Source organism: Manacus candei, unplaced genomic scaffold (assembly GCF_025592945.1).
Source record: "Manacus candei isolate 608988 ecotype Guabito, Panama unplaced genomic scaffold, ASM2559294v1 h1tg000005l, whole genome shotgun sequence".
Lineage (NCBI taxonomy): Eukaryota > Metazoa > Chordata > Aves > Passeriformes > Pipridae > Manacus > Manacus candei.
The window spans coordinates 2,757,169-2,774,967 of record NW_026138053.1 but is presented as its reverse complement, the minus strand read 5'-3'; the positions used below and the strand labels follow the sequence as shown (position 1 = coordinate 2,774,967).

Here is a 17,799-nt window from a genome sequence, read left to right as displayed (position 1 = left end):
GGAACCGCTGCGGGAGGCACCTGCCGGGTGTCCGTCCCCAGCCGGGTGTCCGTCCCCAGCCGGGTGTCCGTCCCCAGCCCGGTGTCCGTCCCCAGCCGGGTGTCCGTCCCCAGCCCGGTGTCCGTCCCCAGCCGGGTGTCCGTCCCCAGCCCGGTGTCCGTCCCCAGCCCGGTGTCGGTCCCCAGCCCGGTGTCCGTCCCCAGCCCGGTGTCGGTCCCCGCCACTCCTCGCCGCCCCTTCACCGCTCGTCCCACCCGCCGGGGGCGGTACTCGAACCCGTGGCCCTGCGTGCTCCGCGGCGCCGAGCGGGGCGGTCCCGCAGCGGCCAGTGGGAGCGCGCCTTGCTGGCAGGCGGCGGCGGCGGCGGCGGGGCCGGAGCGGCCATGGCGCGGGCGGGGCGGGCGGCGGCCGCGGGGCCGGGCGAGCCGCCGCGGGGCCGGCGGGGGAGCAACAGCCGCGGCCCCGCGGAGCGCCTGTAGCCGCCGCCGGGCCGCAGGCTGGCGAGCCGGGGCGCGCTGGCGGCGGCGGCGGCGGAGGGGGAGAAGGAGGAGGGAGGCGGGAGCCAGCCGCCGGCCGCGCCGCCGCCCCACAAGAGGATGAAGAAGCGGAAGGAGCTGAACGCCCTCATCGGCCTGGCCGCCGACGGCCGCAGGAAGAAGCCCGCCAAGAAGGGCTCGGGACACCGGCTGCTGCGCACCGAGCCGCCCGCCTCCGACTCCGAGTCCAGCTCCGAGGAGGACGAGTTCGCGGGGGCGCGGGGCCGCTGCGGAAAGTGAGTCCCGGGGGGGGCGCGGGGTCCCCGGCCCGGCCCGGCCCTGCTCCGGGCGGAGCTGGAGCAGCTGCGGTGCCCTCAGCGGGTCGAGTTCGCAGCTGGGGGCAAAGGGGGTGGGTGAGAGGCTGCCGGGGAACACCCGGAGCTGCATTGAGTGTGTCCGGCCCGACAGGTCGCCTGGCTGGGGGATAGAAGTGTCATCGAATCACAGAATGCCCTGGGTTGGAAGGGAACTTAAAGATCATCCGGTTCCAGCCTCCTGCCATGGGCAGGGACACCTTCCACTAAACCATCTTCTGGCTGTTTTCCTCTTTTCTATCGAGTCCTTAGAGCAGCTCGGTATCAGGCGCTGATGTTGTTGAGCGCAGTTCCCCGTGTGTGTTCGGCACGTGTGGCACAGTCCTGCGAGCTGGCGCAGTGCTGCTTTTCTCAATTTTTGCCAATAAATAAGCTTCTCGGTTAAGTGACAGCATTAATAATGGGCCCCTAAGAACACCTGAAAGTAGGCATATCACAGAGCAACTTGGGCTTTCGCAATTTGGAACGCTCTAGAAGATATTACTTGTCGTAACGTTATGGTAATACCCTGTCTTGCAGCGTGTTTTCCAAGCTGTCAAGCAGATGTGCCTAGCATAAGTTTATGTGAGCAGAGCAGGAAATTTAAAAGCAGCTGCTTTTAAATATGCTAGATGTGCCTCCTGAGGATAAACTGAACAGAGAGTAGCCACCCTGACCTCACTTTATAGCCTTATTTATTCCTGGAAATGCTCTTTTTTAGCTCTTGTCAGCCCCAATGTGTGCTGTTACAACTCTGTCCCTCACTTTGCTAGAACAGCATTTAAAATAAAACTTCTCTAGGTACTGTTGTGTATTCCCAGCCTGTTACTTTGTTTCGTGCAGGGGAGATTACCTACGATGCTGCAAGTTCTGTTACCCATTATGTGCGTTCGTCATTCTTGCCGCTTGTGTGGTAGCGTGTGTTGGCTTAGTCTGGATGCAGGTGGCTCTCAAGGAGGATCTGGATGCAATAAAGGAGAAGTTTCGAACTAGTAAGTATAAATGTAACCACTCTTTCACGTTTTCTTTGGGCAGTATGAAGAGCTTTAATTGCTCGGTCAAAGTCTGAAAGTACTGAGTAGATAAACTGCCTCTGAACTTGAGTCCTCTGAGCCGAGAACACTTGGAGGTTTGGCAAATCTGAGGTGAATGTTATAAATTCTTGCCTGCTCTATATCTTCTGAGGAACAGGGACCCTGGACTAGGTGGGCCTGTAGTTGCTTGTACATACATTTCTAAAATTCCTGACTTCAGTCTTAGGAGTGCTCTCTGCCAAAGAAAGACCCTATTAAAAAAGTTCTGAGCAATCCTGACAAAGCAATCTAGGGAATTATGAAAAAAAAAAAGATTAAAAAAAAATTAAGTCCGGAACGTTTCTAAAATCCTCTGATGCTTGCTATGGTGTTACTGCAGTTTGAATGTTGCTTTGATACTATGTTTTCTCTCTGTATCCTCTGAATGTTTTTCTTGCTTGCATTGACCTGTCCTTGTACAACTTTTACATCAGGTTGCATTTGCTCTGGAGTTACATCATGTTTAGTACTTTGAAGTATGGAGTTAATGTGAGGTGTTTTTTCTCTTAGGTCTCAATTTATCCCTGTCCATGTAAGATTTCAATAGAATAACTTCTGTAGTGCTGAGGTGTAAGAAATGGTGAGATTAGCACCTAAAGTGTGCTCTTGGTTCTCTGTACCTCACCTCTGGGCATAAGATATGTTTTGGTGCCTCATTTTAGTGGTGTTTAAAATCCTATATATATCAAAAAACGCAAGGATAAGCTAAGGAGCTGTAAGAATGGAGCAGAAGAGAGTGAAGCTTTAAGCATTCAGATAGTCTCTGGCTGCTTCAGGAAAGCCAGATAGCTGTGTTTTACCTGAGAAGCACCACTGTTGCTGTGAGTTTTGTGCCATAGCTTTGGTCTTCATCTCAGACTTTAAGTGCCCAGGACACGAGAATGATCTTATAAGGCTGGTGAAATCAGTTCCAAAATTTGGAGGCTACTCGGGCTGGAGGTAAGCAAAGGGCTTGTTTTGCTTGTGGTAAAAGAGATGTTGAGGTGTGTGCAGAAATTTTTTGCTGTTGGTATTTAGGTCTTCCTGTTCAGGTGTGTAACTGCTGTGAGGTGGGGAGTTGTCTGCCAAGGTGGAACAGGCTGGCTGGGTGTGAGAGAAAGAACTGATGATAGATATGCTTTTATGTTAACTGATACTGAACTCTGAAAGTTATCTGTAATTCCTGTCCACCAGTTATGGAGGATACCTTCAGCTCCAGGTGCTGCCTTGTGGCTGTGAGTGTACCCACAGCTCTACAGTAGCTGTTTTGTGTTCTGGGTCAGCCAGCTTTTCGTGGGCTGCTCTGCTTTGAGGGTGTGCTGGCAGTAAAAGTTTTTCTTGAGGACAACGTTTGTTGGCTTTGGTGTAGCTGAGTTTCATCATTCCTGTTTTACACAGACCCCTTTGTTAAAGCAGCTGTTCTCTCTGAGCAGATTGTCTGGCAGTTACAGATGGGCTTGTTTTCTTCTTAATAGCTCTGACAGAAAAGCTGTATATTTAATACTATGTCTGGTGATGAACATGTCAGATTTCCTTGCCACTGTAATAGCATGCCTAGAAGTTGGATGGGAGCCTCATAATGAGGCACAGCATTTAAAAACAACAACAAAAAACCAGACAGTAAGAACAACCTGGTTCCAAAAGGCAACACTGTGCATTGGTAAGATGTGTGGGTGAACAGAAACAAAGGCATGTGATCCATGTGTCCTACAGCAAGTTTGGAAAAGGAACGTTCCTCCTCTGAATCTTCATCCAGGTTTTTTTTCTCCTCATAAGAGTGGATTCCTGTGGTGATATTTGTTATGTTCTGCCATCTTTTGCACAAACTGAGTGCAGTATGAGTGCTTTTTAAAAACGAGACATCTTTGCATCCGGTGTGTTTGGAATAGGAGGAAGTCATGTGGTGTTTCCCTTTGCTTGTTAGTAATGATGCTGAGAACGTGTGGTACTTCCTAGCACTGCAAAAAACTGTGGAGTCTGACTGTACACAGTGAGAGTGGCAAAACAGAAAATAATTTGTCTACAAGAGCCTCTGAAATATCAAGTTCAGTGTGAACTGCTTGTGTCAAGTGCACAATTAGCTCTCAGTCTGTTTTGGCTAAAATACACTTTTCAAGGTCTTATTTAACTGGAAGTGTTATTTGGATCTTTGGTGATCTGATTCCTCTGAACTTAGAAAGTACTTTTAGAACTTGCTTCAAGAGGAGTGAAGTCGTTTTTTGAAGGTGCACAGCTTTCCAGTTGTGTGTGTTTGGGCATGCACTCCACAGGCTTCCCCTTTTGACTGGATGGGTCACCCATGGAAATTCGTTCTGGGAGCTGCCAGCCACATACCACATAGGTCCCACTGCTCCTGGCAGGCTGTTCTGAATGGTGGCAGTTTGCTGTGGAGCCTTCCAGTGCTGCCTTACAGGGTGGAGGTGTGGATTTTGGGGAACTCTCATCTCCTCCTCAAAACCTTTGCTTATTTGTTTCTCGGATGGGGGGATTTAGGGTTGCCTAATAGAGCTTACAGCTAAACAGCTTAGTCACTGCAGATCTGGAAGGGCTGCATTTCTGAGGCTCCTTTGAACTGCTCTGAGCTGCACTGAGTTTCCCCCTTCCTGTGGTATTAACTGCAGTAATAACTGACTTTATTTCCCAGGACCTTGTTTACTGATTTGTTTACCAACAGGCATTAGTGTATAAGATTATACCTTATTTTTTCAGTTGTCTCTCTGTCAGACAGAGCAACTGTAATCACGTTAATCTCTTTGGAATTTACTTCATCGTCAGCAGCCCCTTTGCAGGCTTGGAAAGGGCACTGAGGTTCATTTCACCTGCCTCCTTTGCTCTGGGACTGGGGGCAGTTCTTATTTGCAGGCCCATTACTATTTCGTGCTCCCCTGTGAAGGTAATGCAAAATAACTGCACTAAATAAAGACCTGCTGAGGGCTGCCAAAATGACAGTACTGTGCAAAGTGTTAAATTTAGTACAGTCTCTCTGGGTTCTCTCTGCAGATATTGGTACTCTTAAAACAAAAAAGAGCTGTCACTCTGAATGTCACTGAATCCTGAATTGGCAATAAACCCATATATAGACTCTTTTATTACCTTCTTTCACTGCTGTAGATGTTCCTGTTTGTAATTTGTTTTCTGCCTTTCAACACTGTTTACCCAGACATCTTGTTTTGTTTTTTAAACATATTTAATTATTTTTTCATTCTTCTAGTGGAATCTAATCAAAAGACATCATTCCAAGAAATTCCTAAACTGAACGAAGATCTGGTGCAGAACCAAAAGCAGCTAGAACAAATTGAGACTGGAGAACTGGGGCTGAATAAAATTTGGATAAATATCACAGAGATCAGTAAACAGGTGAGAGGGATCAGTACTTGCTTGTAGAAAATAATAAAATATTCCTTTCAATTTTTTTTTCCAGAAATTAATTTTAAGTGCAGTGCTGAGGTTTTATCTACAGTCTACTGTGACCTTATGCTAAATTTCTGCTTTTAAAGTTAAAATAGAGTGTAAATCTCATTATTAAACAAGCAGAAAACAACCTGAGCATCCAGCTGGGCTGGAGACTGATCACAAGGAGGAGAAATTGCGTAACTGGTGCAAAAACTTGAGGCAGAATTTAAACCTCAGAACTGTGCAGTTCTTAATTTTCCTGCCAAATAGTTGTGATGTTTACGATGAGAGATTTGACATTTCCAATTTCTGAGAGTGTTTTGTTAGAGTTACCTGGCTCAGTGCAAGCTCCTGTTGCTACAAGTGAAGAAGTGGTGAATATAAAATCTGCTGACACACACTGAGACTCTGAGCTGGTGCAAATCTTGGCACTGTTGACACTGCTAGAACTAAGCTACTTACCAGAGACTATTTCCTTAATAGAGCTGCTCTATTAACTCACCTTTCAAATGAAGCATCCAGCAAGGCTCTTCCTGAAATTTTTGCCCCAGAGGGTAAAAGTTGAGAGCTGCTCACAGTGAATGGTGTCAGGAGGTGTGTGTGGGGAACCCTCCTTGACACGGGTGCTCTGGGTTTAATTTTTAGGAGTCCTGAGGTGCCTGCTCAGATTGGTTTTTCTTCAGTCCTGTGTGGTGGTGAAGTGCTTAATAAATGTATCTGAAAACTTGATTTGCTTTCTTTGGCATCTGATAGTCTGCTTTATCCTTCATGGGACTTTTGAAATGCTCTTATCTGCACCTGGATGTTAAAGATACTTGCACATGGTTCTTGCAGGCCCTCAAGTTACTTCAGGGTCTGGTTCAGTCTGAGCCAGATCTTTTGGGGTTCAGAATTTAGTTGCTGGGTTGTTTTCCATGAATTGTTGGGATGTGCTGCTGGGAATAATCTCAGCCAATATTTACAGCTGTGGAACTAGAGTCTGCATGCCAGCTGATCTACATTGACCTAATGCAAAATTAAAATCTTTCTCATTTCCTCAGCTTGCGAAACAACTTTTTTTTTAACCAGAAGAAAGTGGATTTTATCCACTCCACCTTTGTGTTGTCAAGCGTGAGAAGAAATTATTTCTCTTCATTTTGACTGCTGATTGCTACAAATTGATCTTGAAGTGAGAGCATTAGTGATGAATGACTAGCATGCGCTTTTTAATTTATTTGACAACCTCCAGATTGGAATGAATAAGTAATCATGAAGATGCATTGAATAACTTGCTGTCAGGGACAATCAGGTGACAGAAACTGAGCTAACTTGCTGTGCAAAGGTTGTCACTGTTCCCCTTCTGCAGCAGAAGGTTTGGGTGATCTGTGCAACTTCTTTGCCCGTCACTCGACTAGAGAAGTTGTGTGTCTTCGCTGGGTTTTGCCGGGCAGGTTTGGTTGCTAAATACAAAAGTGGATGACTGTTTCCTCCATGTAAGGATTTCTTGCACAATCTTTAAGTCTTTCTTGGGCAACAGCCTCTCTCTAAGAGGACAAATGTAAAATTGGCAGAGGGTACCTTATTGAAAAGAAGGGGCTTCTATGGCTTTCATTCAGCTTAAAAAAAATTAAATAAAAACTTGCTCCTTTGCGAGAAGCAGAATATTTTAGTGTAGCCTAGGCAGGATCTCTAGAGAGAGAGGTGTTTCGTGTGTGTGCATATATATTTTTGTATTACTTTGTGTTTTAATGTTACACATTAGGTCACTAGTATTGGGGAAGGTCAGAATCAGGATTATGTTGCCTAACTCTAAGTATTCCCTTTTGGTTTTAGGTATCACTATTGACCTCAACAGTAAATCATCTCAAAAACAACATAAAGTCTGCTGCTGATCTGATTTCTCTTCCTCTCACAGTAGAGAAACTTCAGAAGGTAAGCACTGTAAATGTAGCTATCACTAAATGCATTCTGTTTTGCTGATCTGCAGCTGGGCTCCTGGGGACAGCAGGAGCTACCTGATTTGCATGCAAGGAATATTTGCTTCCCTTGTCCTTAAAATCTGACTTTATATACTTGATATTGTATGGTCCTGTGATAATATATGGCAGGTAAAAAATTCGAAGGCCTTATTTATCCCCTTTGGAGATGCATTTGTTTGTATTATGTTGTCACATCTTTACCTTGGAGCTGATCTTTCTGTTTACTTCAAGTTGCTAATCTTAATATCGTTTAAGGCACATGGAAGTGTCTGTCTGCAGTTTTATAACTCTGTTTACAAATAGGTTGTTTGTTTAGCTTTTTTAATTGGAAAATAAAATGGATTGCTCTCTGTTAATGCAATGTCTTACCATGTGCCTTAGCTGAGCATTCTTTACCAAGAACTGTCCCGTTTATTTTGGTATAAAGAATGGCTTGTTGATACTTGCCAGCTCTTCCATGGCAGTTCTATTTATTTAGCAATGAACATTTATATTTGGCTAAGGCTTAATGTGAGCTTTGTGGCATTGTGGGTTTCCATGTCTCGTTTCCTATCCCTACAAAATTAATGTGTAATCAACAAGCTAGTGATATGCAAAGCAATTAAGTGTGGTTTGGCTGATTGGGCTGCCAGGATTTCTTTTTTTCTGGGAGGAGTACAAAGCTATTTCTTAAGCTTCTTACTTGCTGCTACAGGCATGCTGGGTGTTCATTGTGTCCTAACAGAAGTAAGTCTTAAGACTTGTTGTATCAGCAATAGTGTGGCCAGCAGGACCAGGGCAGAGATTGTCCCCCTGTACTCAGCATTGGTGAGGCCAAATCTCAAATCCTTTGTCCAGTTCTGGGCCTCTCATTACCAAGAAAGACATTGAGGTGCTGGAGTGTGTCCTGAGAAGGGCAACAGAGCTGGTGAAGGGTCTGGAGCACAAGTCTGGCGAGGAGCAGCTGAGGGAGCTGGGGGGGCTCAACCTGGAGAAAAGAAGGCTCAGGGGGGAGTTTTCTGCTCTCTACAATTACCTGAAAGGAGGTTGCAACAAGGTGGTGGTGGAGGGGTCTCTTCCCCCAAGGAACAAGTGATAGGACAAGAGGAAATGGCCTCAAGCTGTGTCAGGGGAGATTTAAATTGGATAATGGGAAAAATTTTTCACCAAAAGAGTTGTCAAACATTGAAACATTGCATTGAGTCACCACCCCTGGAGGTATTTAGAGTGCATGGGTAGGAACTCTGAGACGCGGTTTAGTGGTGGACTTGGCAGCGCTGGTTTAGTGGTTGGACTCAGTCTTAAGAGGTCGTTTCCAACCTAAATGATTTGCAGTTTTGAGTGCAAAGAAAGTTCTTAATTCTTCAGGCTCACGTGCATATTTTTGTGGCAGTCTGCCTGTGGTTTCACTAACAAAACATTGTGTTTAGCAGATTGGAATTTTGGGACAGTGCAGTTTGAGGAAGGCTGAGATTTCTGTCATCTTTATTGCAGACTGTAGCGACCATAGGTAGCACTCTTACCAGTGTGGCTCACGATGTTGAAAATATACAGACAGCTATTGAAGAATACAAGAAATCCATAGAAATACTCCAGAATGATGTGGTAAGAAAAATGTACTGATTTAACACTGTTTTAATGGTTACCTGACTAATACGAAGAAAGCTAAAGAACTGTGTGGAGTTCTCCTTAAGCCTTCAAAATACTTTTGAGGTTTCAGTAGGTTGGCCCATTAATTAGCTAATCTTCTAATCCCTGTGTGTCATCTATTATATGGTACCAAGGATGTTATTTCTCTGTAGCCAGAATTTTTGTTCCCTACTGCACTTCTTATCCTGCATATTTTTGCTTCCTACTCCTCGGACGTGGAGCCTTGGAAACTTTGCAGAGTACTGCTTATGATAACTGCACTGTTATAGGCTTGAGGATGGTCAGAAAATTGAAATAGAGTTTTTTGGTTGAATTAAGGATGCATATACAGCTGAAATTACTGACTGTCCTTACCGAAAACCACTTGCTGTATTTATACTGACCTCTCACCGGGGGTTAACAAACTGAGCCAATAATTACAGATTTTCAGCTAAACTGCAATACAGCCTTACTTTAATTCTTCCAGACAAAATCTAAATTAGACACATAATAAAGCTTGATTCAGTCACTGGGTTCTACAAAAACATTGCAGATATGGCAGCATGTATGGCAGAAAATGTGCATCATAATACTTCATTAAATGGAGAAGAGCTAATTAGGAGTGTTTAATAAAAATAAATTTGGACCTTATGTGTTTGAAAGAGAAAACTCTTATTAGCCTAGTTAAAATACTGCATGCACAACAGACATGAATGACTGTAATTGTAGCAAAACATCCTTAGCAACAGTCTGCCAGTTATTAAAAGCTTATTTATAGGCATTTGGTAACGTAATTTTCTGCTTCTTTCCTTAGAAGGAATTAAAACAGATGCCTTCACTTCCCTCCACTGTTGTGCCAAGGACTGAGAGAAACCAGACAGAAGATTGCAAAAAGGTATTTTTTTCCCTCGCATAAGGAATTTTGATACAAGTGTCATGGATATGTCACTTACCTGTGTGTTTCACAGTGCTGTAATCTGCAAAATGTATGGTTTTTATCAAGCAATACAAATAGCATTCTTCAAAACAAAGCATAAGATCGTTTTCCTGTAGTTTGTTCCTGTGTATGTGCAAACAGGAAAGTGCCCTGGTCTAAGAGTATTTTTTCTTTTTTTTTTTTGTGTTCTGACTGGGTGAAGAGTAAAAAGACTGAAACTGATATCTGACAAAATGTAGGTGTACTTTGCTAATGTAAATGGAAATGAGTTAAAGGCTCTTGGAGTGGGTTTTATGGCAGGTACTTGCTAATCTGAGCAAATTTGGGAGTGGCATGTATTGAGTCACCCTCAATGTAATGAGGTGTGGAAAGTAGTAATTCATCAACAAAAAGAAAGTTTAATGTGTGGGCGTTTAGCTGAATGGGTTGGAAGGGAATAACTGCACTTGCTTACATTTAACACAGTCAATATCTTCCTCAAAAATGAATCTTGTGTATAAATATGCCCAGTACATGTTTTCTGGGGAAAGACAGTTGGTGTGCTTACAAAGCTTGACCTGGAAAATGAGATGAATAGGCTTTCTGTGTCCACTGGCACAGCTGAAGTGATTTCATTAGCAACAAAGAGGTTGCTAGGGAAGAAGGTTGCAACCCCGGGGAAGGTTGCAACCTGAGGAGGAATCTCGGTTTCAAGCTTTGCAAGTCGGAGTAACTTTCTGGAAACTTCCAGCTGGATGTTTTCATCGGTGTGGGTGCAGAGCCAGCCCTGCAGTCTGCATGGCTAAACTGGGTCAGTCGTGTTGGTAACAGCAGGAGTGCTGCCGAGGCTGAGTAAACTGACACGTGCTGGGTTTATATTTCAGGAGAGCCAGGCACTGCATGCAGCTCTGGAAGAGCTAAATAACACCGTGGTGGTGTACCAAAAGTTGAATGACATCAGGCTTCTAAATGTGGATTCAGCCATTGGCAACCTCAGCCGGAAGGTTACGCTGTTGGAAAACTCTCCCCTTGTTGGGAATAATCTGGACAAAAGAGAGAACTTGTCTACCAGCGTGGTAAGTATTTGATGGCTGAGGTAGTTTTTTAATACCTTCCTTACACTACAGACACGGCTTTTCAGACCTAACTAAAGAAAATGTCAGAATGAGACCTGAGATACTGAGGATTTCGTTAGGAAAGGCTGGGATTCGTTCTGTGTTTCTGAACAGATAACCAACATTAAGAGTATCTCTGAAGCAGTATCTCGTTTCTTCCCTGCAGATTCTACAGAAAAATGTCCCAAACACTGTGACATTTAAGACTTGGGTGATTGCTTTATGGAGCAGGAATCACAAACTGAACTATGTTTTAGCAATCACTTTGGCACAGGTCTGCTAAGACCACTGAGGAGCTAGGTGGGAATCTGCATTGTTCAACACTACTTAAATTCTAAAAACAAACAAACAAACAAAACAACAACAACAAAAACACCTAGATATGTTCATAAATTCTTCCACTGCCTTCTGTATGCTTTATTGGGGCCAGTCAGTGAGAATATGTTCTATATATTTAGCAATAAAGGAAGGTGCTGATGTTGCTGTGGTAAATTACATAACCCATTTTTATAACTTCATGTTTATTCTAGCAGGTATCTGCCCTGGTTTTTTCCTGCTTCGTGCCTGCCAAATTTGAAGGAAATAAACTCTGTGTAGAAAATAAGAAGCACATGAATAAACTCTGCTCTGTTCTTTTTCTGCAGGGGAATGATGCAACTACCTCTCTAAAAGTGGAAAATGAAGATCAACTAGATAGTGAAACTCAGTCAAATACAGAACTGAAGGTAAAGTAAGCAAATACAAATTACACTGGATTAGTAGAGCATGTAATTGTCTTTCTAATCATGTTTGAAATGAACCTTAATTGAGCAAAGGTCTGGAAACAGTCTGCTCTGATCAAGCTTTTTAAAAGTCCAGACTAGGAGAGCTTACCCAGCCCCTTTTGGGGACAGGAAACCAACTGAAGAAAAGCTGTAATAGTTTAAAGTCTTGCCATTCTGACTACATGTGGGACAGCACAGCAGAACTGCTGTAATGTCCTTCCATGCAGCTGAAAGAATTTTGAGACATTCAATTCATGTAGAAATGTTCACTCCAAGTATGTTTGACTGTTTCATATTGTGGTTTTCAGTGTCTTGTCCATTTCTATAGGGAATATAGGAACTAAATGTCAGATTCTTTTGAAATTGGTGTCTGCAAAATAGTTGTCTGGTTTTCAGGTTGAGGTACTGATTCTGTTGTATGTGAATTTATTCCTATCATATTTCCATTGATTTTTGTTTGTTTCTTTGTTTTTGTTTTAAAATCTTGTTTATTATTTTAAACTTGATCAGCCTGGATCAGTCACTCAAAATTGCTTACATATTTTAAATTACTACCTTTCCTGATCATCTGCCTCTATTGAAGGGGTATTTTTTTAAGATTTTTTTTTTTTCTCAACATATGTAGGAAGCAGGAACTAGAGATTCTCAGGTATCAAAACTAAGAGAGAAGCTTCAGCTGATCAGTGCTCTCACAGGCAAGCCAGAAAATGACAGACCCATTGAGACAACAAAGAATGGTAAGCATGTCTTGTAGTTGTACTTCCCTGTGTAACTCAAAGGATAACTAATGAAGGTGGATAATTTAGACCATTCCTTAAGATTTTGATGAAGGTTATTTTAGTTAAAGTGGTACAGAAAATTGTACATGACTCCAGAAGCTTGAAGGTGATTTTCCACATGTATGGCAGGACTCACATCAGTAGCTTGTGTTCGAAGGCATGCAGCGATTAACTTGGTGAACTTTGTACCCAGTAACACTTGGTTTTGCTTTTTGAAAATCTAAGTGTAACATAGAGGAAAGGTCTGTGTCTCTGCTGACTTCAGTTCTGCATTTCTGCTGTATACATCCAGGTAGTGCTGAACATCAGATTTTAAATACTCCATTACAATAGAACTGTGCTGCTTGTTCATTCCAGGCAGGAGCCTGAAAGTTTAGACCTGCTATTGGGGAATATTTATATTGATAAGATGAAAACAACCCAGGGGAGCAGTTGTAATTTGCTTAATAAAGCTTCCTCAGCACCCTCAGAGTGGGAAGCAGAAAACACTTCCAAGTCATTCTTTGTATGGGAGTTTACAAATACACATCTCCTAGTACAGAATGAAAGATTAAGGCTGTGTCCTAAAATTCTTCTTTCAGTTATTGCTAAAAGAGGACAACACTTCTGTATTCTGAAATAATTTTGCAGCATTCCTATCCCGTACAGCATCTGTGATGCAAAAAAAAATATATAAATTCAGTTTTATTGGGTTTTTGTTTGGTTTTGCTAACTGTAATTCTGTGGAATTAGTAAGACTAATAGAAATTGTTTTGTAACAGTTGAAAGTAGTCCAAGTACTACAGCAAAGCCCACAGACCTTTCAAGGCTGACTTCAAGGTCAGCTGATGACAACACAGAGAGTAATGGGCAGCTGAGCCATCTGTCCTTACCAGGAATTTCCAGCATCGAAGGTATGTCCTTTCTAGGCCGACCTTTTTTTCTGAGTATTTCATATAAATGTTTAGGAGGTGATAAGTATAAGCGCTCTGGGAAAAGTGAGGTCAATTTTTAAAGCTTGAGAACTATGGGTTTTAATAAAAAAGTAATTAAGAAAACCCCAACAAAATAACTGAAAGGAAAGAGTAGCATGTAAAAGGGAAGAAGCTGAGATTTAAGCAGGAGTGTGCATTATAAGTGAATTATAATTGTTTTGAGTAGGATGGGGAGAGAAGTCAAGGGCAGAGTTGGTGTGCTTGAAGGAAAAAGAAGTAGATGTGAATGTGTGTGTTCTGGGTCTTTTTTTCTTTTCTCTGTTTATTTTTTTAAGAGAACACTGCCTGATCAGATGAATGGTTTCTGGATCTTGCTGTTCAGTCTCTTCAGCTACTGAAAGGGCAACTCTTTGCATCACGAAGTGAATAGACACTTTTCCCTTTATATCATCTGCACTGTTGGTATAGCAACAGTCATTCAGAGCTTGCTTTTGAGGAGGATAACTGCATCTGTATGCACTTAGTGGTTGTAAAATGGGCTGCTAGCTGTTGCCAGAAATAGGGATTACTTTTTTTCAGATTTAGTGTAATTTAATCCAGAAATGTTCATGCTTTTTTCTCCTAAACTGTTACCAACAGCTTGTGACAACAGAGGAGGCAAACTCCACACTCAGGGATGCTGTACTTAATTACTGGGTAGTGAGACAGAGTGCTGTAAAACTGGGAAAGCAGCTTAAAGGATATTCCTGTGTACTTAAAGGAGCTACTTCTCAATCCTTGTTCTCTTTGCAGATCTTCAGAATTTGTTTGAAAAAGCACCTGAAGATGCTGATGGGAAACTCTCATACGAAGATCTTCAAAAGTTGCTTGGCTCCACAGCCCAAGAGTCACAGAGCTTTAAGAAATTTGACACAGATGGAGATGAGAAATACACACTAAAAGAACTGAGATCAGCATTAGGTGTATAGGATCTATATTTAGAAATTTGATATTGGTGGATGTTACTGTAGCTAAAGGAAGCTACAGGACATGAAAAACTATGTCTGCACTTTCCCAGTGTTTTACTGATCTTTGGAGCTAAATTACTGTACACATTGCCACCTCTTTTTTTCCACTTGCATTTATTGAAAAGAAATTTACAAGTTTATATGTCTATAGGACATAATATTGGGACTGTGTTAAAATCCACAAAATTCCCAAACTTGGAAACATTTTCCTCTCATTCTTTCCTTTCCAAAGGAGTTCTTGGTTTTAATTTAAAATGTGTACATACTAAAATAAAACTATGGTTTTATATTTCACTGAAATTTGCCTTAAATTAGAGAGCTGCACTTTATGTAGAGCAGAAGAAAATCTGTCTTGTAAAGATGGGCTGCTTCTGCTTGTAAATATTTGAGATAGAGTAAATTATGCATATTTAAGGGGAAGTTTGTGTCAGGGGCTGTGTTGGTAGTAAGTGGTTTATAATGAGAGACTGAGCCTGAAATGGGTAGTTAAGAGCTTCAGCTGAGTTTCTGGTTTTGACTAAGTAAATTGATGAATGAGTTTGGCCTCAGTCAGAGGAAAGCAGGGAGGGGTAAGTCATGCCCATCGATAGCAGGATGTATTTTTAAAGGGAAGAGCTGAAAAGTGTTTTTATATCATAAGCCTACAGGAGCAATTAACTTGCCAAGTGCTTGGGTTTTCACTTCAGCATTCTTTAAGCTTTGCTGTGCTGCATCCAGATTATATTTTGTGAGATGAGCCTGCCTATTTATTTTTTTTAATGAACATATTGAATAGCTTTATCAGATGCTTAAGAGGTAAAAGCCTACAGTGCAGCCTGCTTAGTAGCTCCTGAAGAATTCGTGCTTCGGCAGTGCACTGCTACACTCCAGGGTGTGGAGCAGGTGGGAAGGCCCAGAGTAGATTTGTGAGCTGTTTCCTGACTATTGGGACCGTGGTCACTTCTTGGTACCTTTATTTTTTGTGTCCTTGCCAACAGAAGGATGTAAAAAGCAGGGTAGGCACGTGCAATGGCATCGTCATTCTGTACTGAGACCTGGTTTGTAAGTGAGAATTCCTTACTGTAGAGGAACTTAAAGATCTGTTTGTAGTAGTGGATCTAAACACAGAGTATATTTGTCACCTTCTGGAACATAGAAAAATGACTTTTGAAGAGGGGATTCTCACTTGCCGGCTGTATCAGAGCCAAATTGGGTGATTTTGCTCACAAATATCACTGATCTTGTTTTTTGCATGATTAGTGAAGCTGCCCACCTTGCTGAAACATCGGTTTATGTGGAAGTTGGTTTGCAATTGTTGACTTTTATATAACTTTAGACTGGATGTTTTATCAATAATTGTATTCTGGAAGTATGAATCAGCAAAGGAATGTACAAAATGGAACCCTGTTATCCATTTCCTCGGCTTCTTTCACTGTTGCTCTTCTATCCTGTTTGGGTAATGCTGATGTCACCCAATACCAAAATGCTTTTGATGTGACGTTTGAAAATGCAGTATTTAAAAGCAAAACAAAACCAACCAACCTTGGCTATAGAGAGGGCAAGAAGCAAACACTCACTTCTTACTGCTTCCCATGCCCTTTTATACACTACTGTGTAATTCCTTAACCAAATAATAATAAAAAAAAAAAAGCAATAAAATTTAACCATTCTGATATTTTATTTGTACATACTGTATCATAGCCATATGCCAGAGTTTGCAAAATATTTTTGGAAGTTTCATTTGTATGAAATTTAACTTACCTTAAAATTTAAGGGATTACGCTACTGCCACGTGACTCTACTAGTGTTTTGTTTTGTTGCGGTCTGCTTTACTTTCAGAAGGCTCTTCAGCAGCAGTGATGAGACCTGTCAGCTAGACATGATGTGTGCTTTTCCACTGCCTGTGCCCAGGGAGCCGAGCTGGGCAGCGATCGGCGCTGGCACACACCGCCCGGGGGTGCTCCTTAACTTGCATGGCGAGAACATACTCGATTGCTACTTGCTGTAGAGTGGACTTGTGCTATCAATTAGACAAAATCTGATCATCCCCGAGTACCGTGATCGCTTTCGTGCTGCCAGCCGGGAGCACCGGTCCCATCCCTGCGAGGTTTCAGCTATGCCACCACTCTCCATCCCGCGTGCTTCTCAAAGCCCTGATGCCAGGTGCTGGCAGGGGTTCCTCTCTCGTGTTGGTTCATGCTGCACATGGTAGAGGGCACAAAAGCCAGGAGTGTAGTCAATACGCTTGTCCGGATCAGCTCCCTGCTGTAACTCGTGCCTGCTGCTGTACCCCTCTGCTGCTGTACCCCTCTGCTGCTGTACCCCTCTGCTGCTGTACCCCTCTGCTGCTGTACCCCTCTGCTGCTGTACCCCTCTGCTGCTGTTACTCTCTGCTGCTGTACCCCTCTGCAGTACCAGAGGGGTGGCCGAAAGCTCTGGGGCAGCACGTCCTAGAGAAAACAGCGATGTCTGAAATCGAAAGAAGTGAAGCGGTGAGAGCGAGAACAGCGCGATGCACTGCTGAGACTCGCTGTCGCGCTCCGCTTCCCGGGTTCATTTTCGGGCTGTGTTTGTGGTTTTGGGTGACCCCCCATACCCTCCCCTGTGCTTACCCACCCCGCGGAGCTCAGGCTCCGCTTTGCCATGTTTTCATGGCTGGGCTTCGCGAACGAAGATTTGGGAAGGGCTCTACCCACGTTTGTTGCAAGCGCGTTGGTGGCTGAAAAGGCCAATACGAGACAGGCACGTCCTGTTGGAAAAGGCACAGCAGAAAGACTCCTTAGGTGGTATATTCTGCAAGGCACGATTCTTTCTGCGTTGCCTTTTCTCCTCAAGGGTGATCGTGCATGCTTTCTCAAAAGCAGCAGCAGCATTATAGATGGTGTGTCTCCAGGCATCCCGATTGGAGGCCAGAGTAGACCAGTTATGATGATCAATATGGCCAAGGCTGAGATGTTGTTTCAGAGAGTCCTTGTATCTTCTCTTCGGGGCTCCTCTCATGCGGCAGCCAGTGGCAAGTTCACCATAAAGCAAGATCTTAGGGAGGCGGTGGTCCTTCATCCTGGAGACGTGCCCTGCCCAACACAGCTGTGTTCTCAGCAACATGGCCTCAATGCTTGTGACTGCTGCTTGCTCTAGAACAGATGTATTGGTCACAAAATCTGACCAGTGGATGTTTAGGATTGAACGGAGGCAGCGTTGATGGAAGCGTTCTAGGAGACGCAGGTGGTGGCAGCAGATGACCCATGATTTGGATCCGTATAAGAGAGTAGACAGCACTATGGCTTTGTAAACACTGATCTTTGTACTTTTCTTCAGGTGTTTATTTCGCCAAACTCTTTTATGAAGCTTTCCGAAAGCGCTGTATGCCTTTGCTAACCTGTTGTCTATCTCGCCGTCAATCTCACCATCCGAGGAGATGTACCGGGACTTTTAATCGACGCCAATAAAAGCTCACTCCCAGCCTGCGGCTGCGGCCTGTTCCC

At 43.4% G+C, this 17,799-nt stretch overlaps 1 protein-coding gene across 3 annotated transcripts; it reads left to right on the top strand.

Annotated features, from left to right (window-relative positions):
* The first annotated feature begins 500 nt into the window (after positions 1–500).
* On the top strand, positions 501–17,776 carry EFCAB14 (EF-hand calcium binding domain 14). Of its 3 annotated transcripts, none has more exons than XM_051795865.1 (11): positions 501–772; positions 1,673–1,821; positions 5,093–5,238; positions 7,087–7,185; positions 8,706–8,816; positions 9,658–9,735; positions 10,641–10,832; positions 11,516–11,596; positions 12,261–12,372; positions 13,176–13,307; positions 14,121–17,776. In XM_051795865.1, the coding sequence occupies exons 1-11, from the start codon at positions 597–599 to the stop codon at positions 14,294–14,296; spliced, it is 1,452 nt and encodes a 483-aa protein (XP_051651825.1). In that variant the 5' UTR covers positions 501–596; the 3' UTR covers positions 14,297–17,776. The 3 variants fall into 3 exon arrangements, with proteins under 3 accessions (XP_051651825.1, XP_051651829.1, XP_051651818.1); XM_051795858.1 differs by having other exon boundaries at positions 504–772; positions 9,655–9,735; XM_051795869.1 differs by lacking the exon at positions 13,176–13,307 and having other exon boundaries at positions 502–772; positions 9,655–9,735.
* The last annotated feature ends 23 nt before the right edge of the window (positions 17,777–17,799 follow it).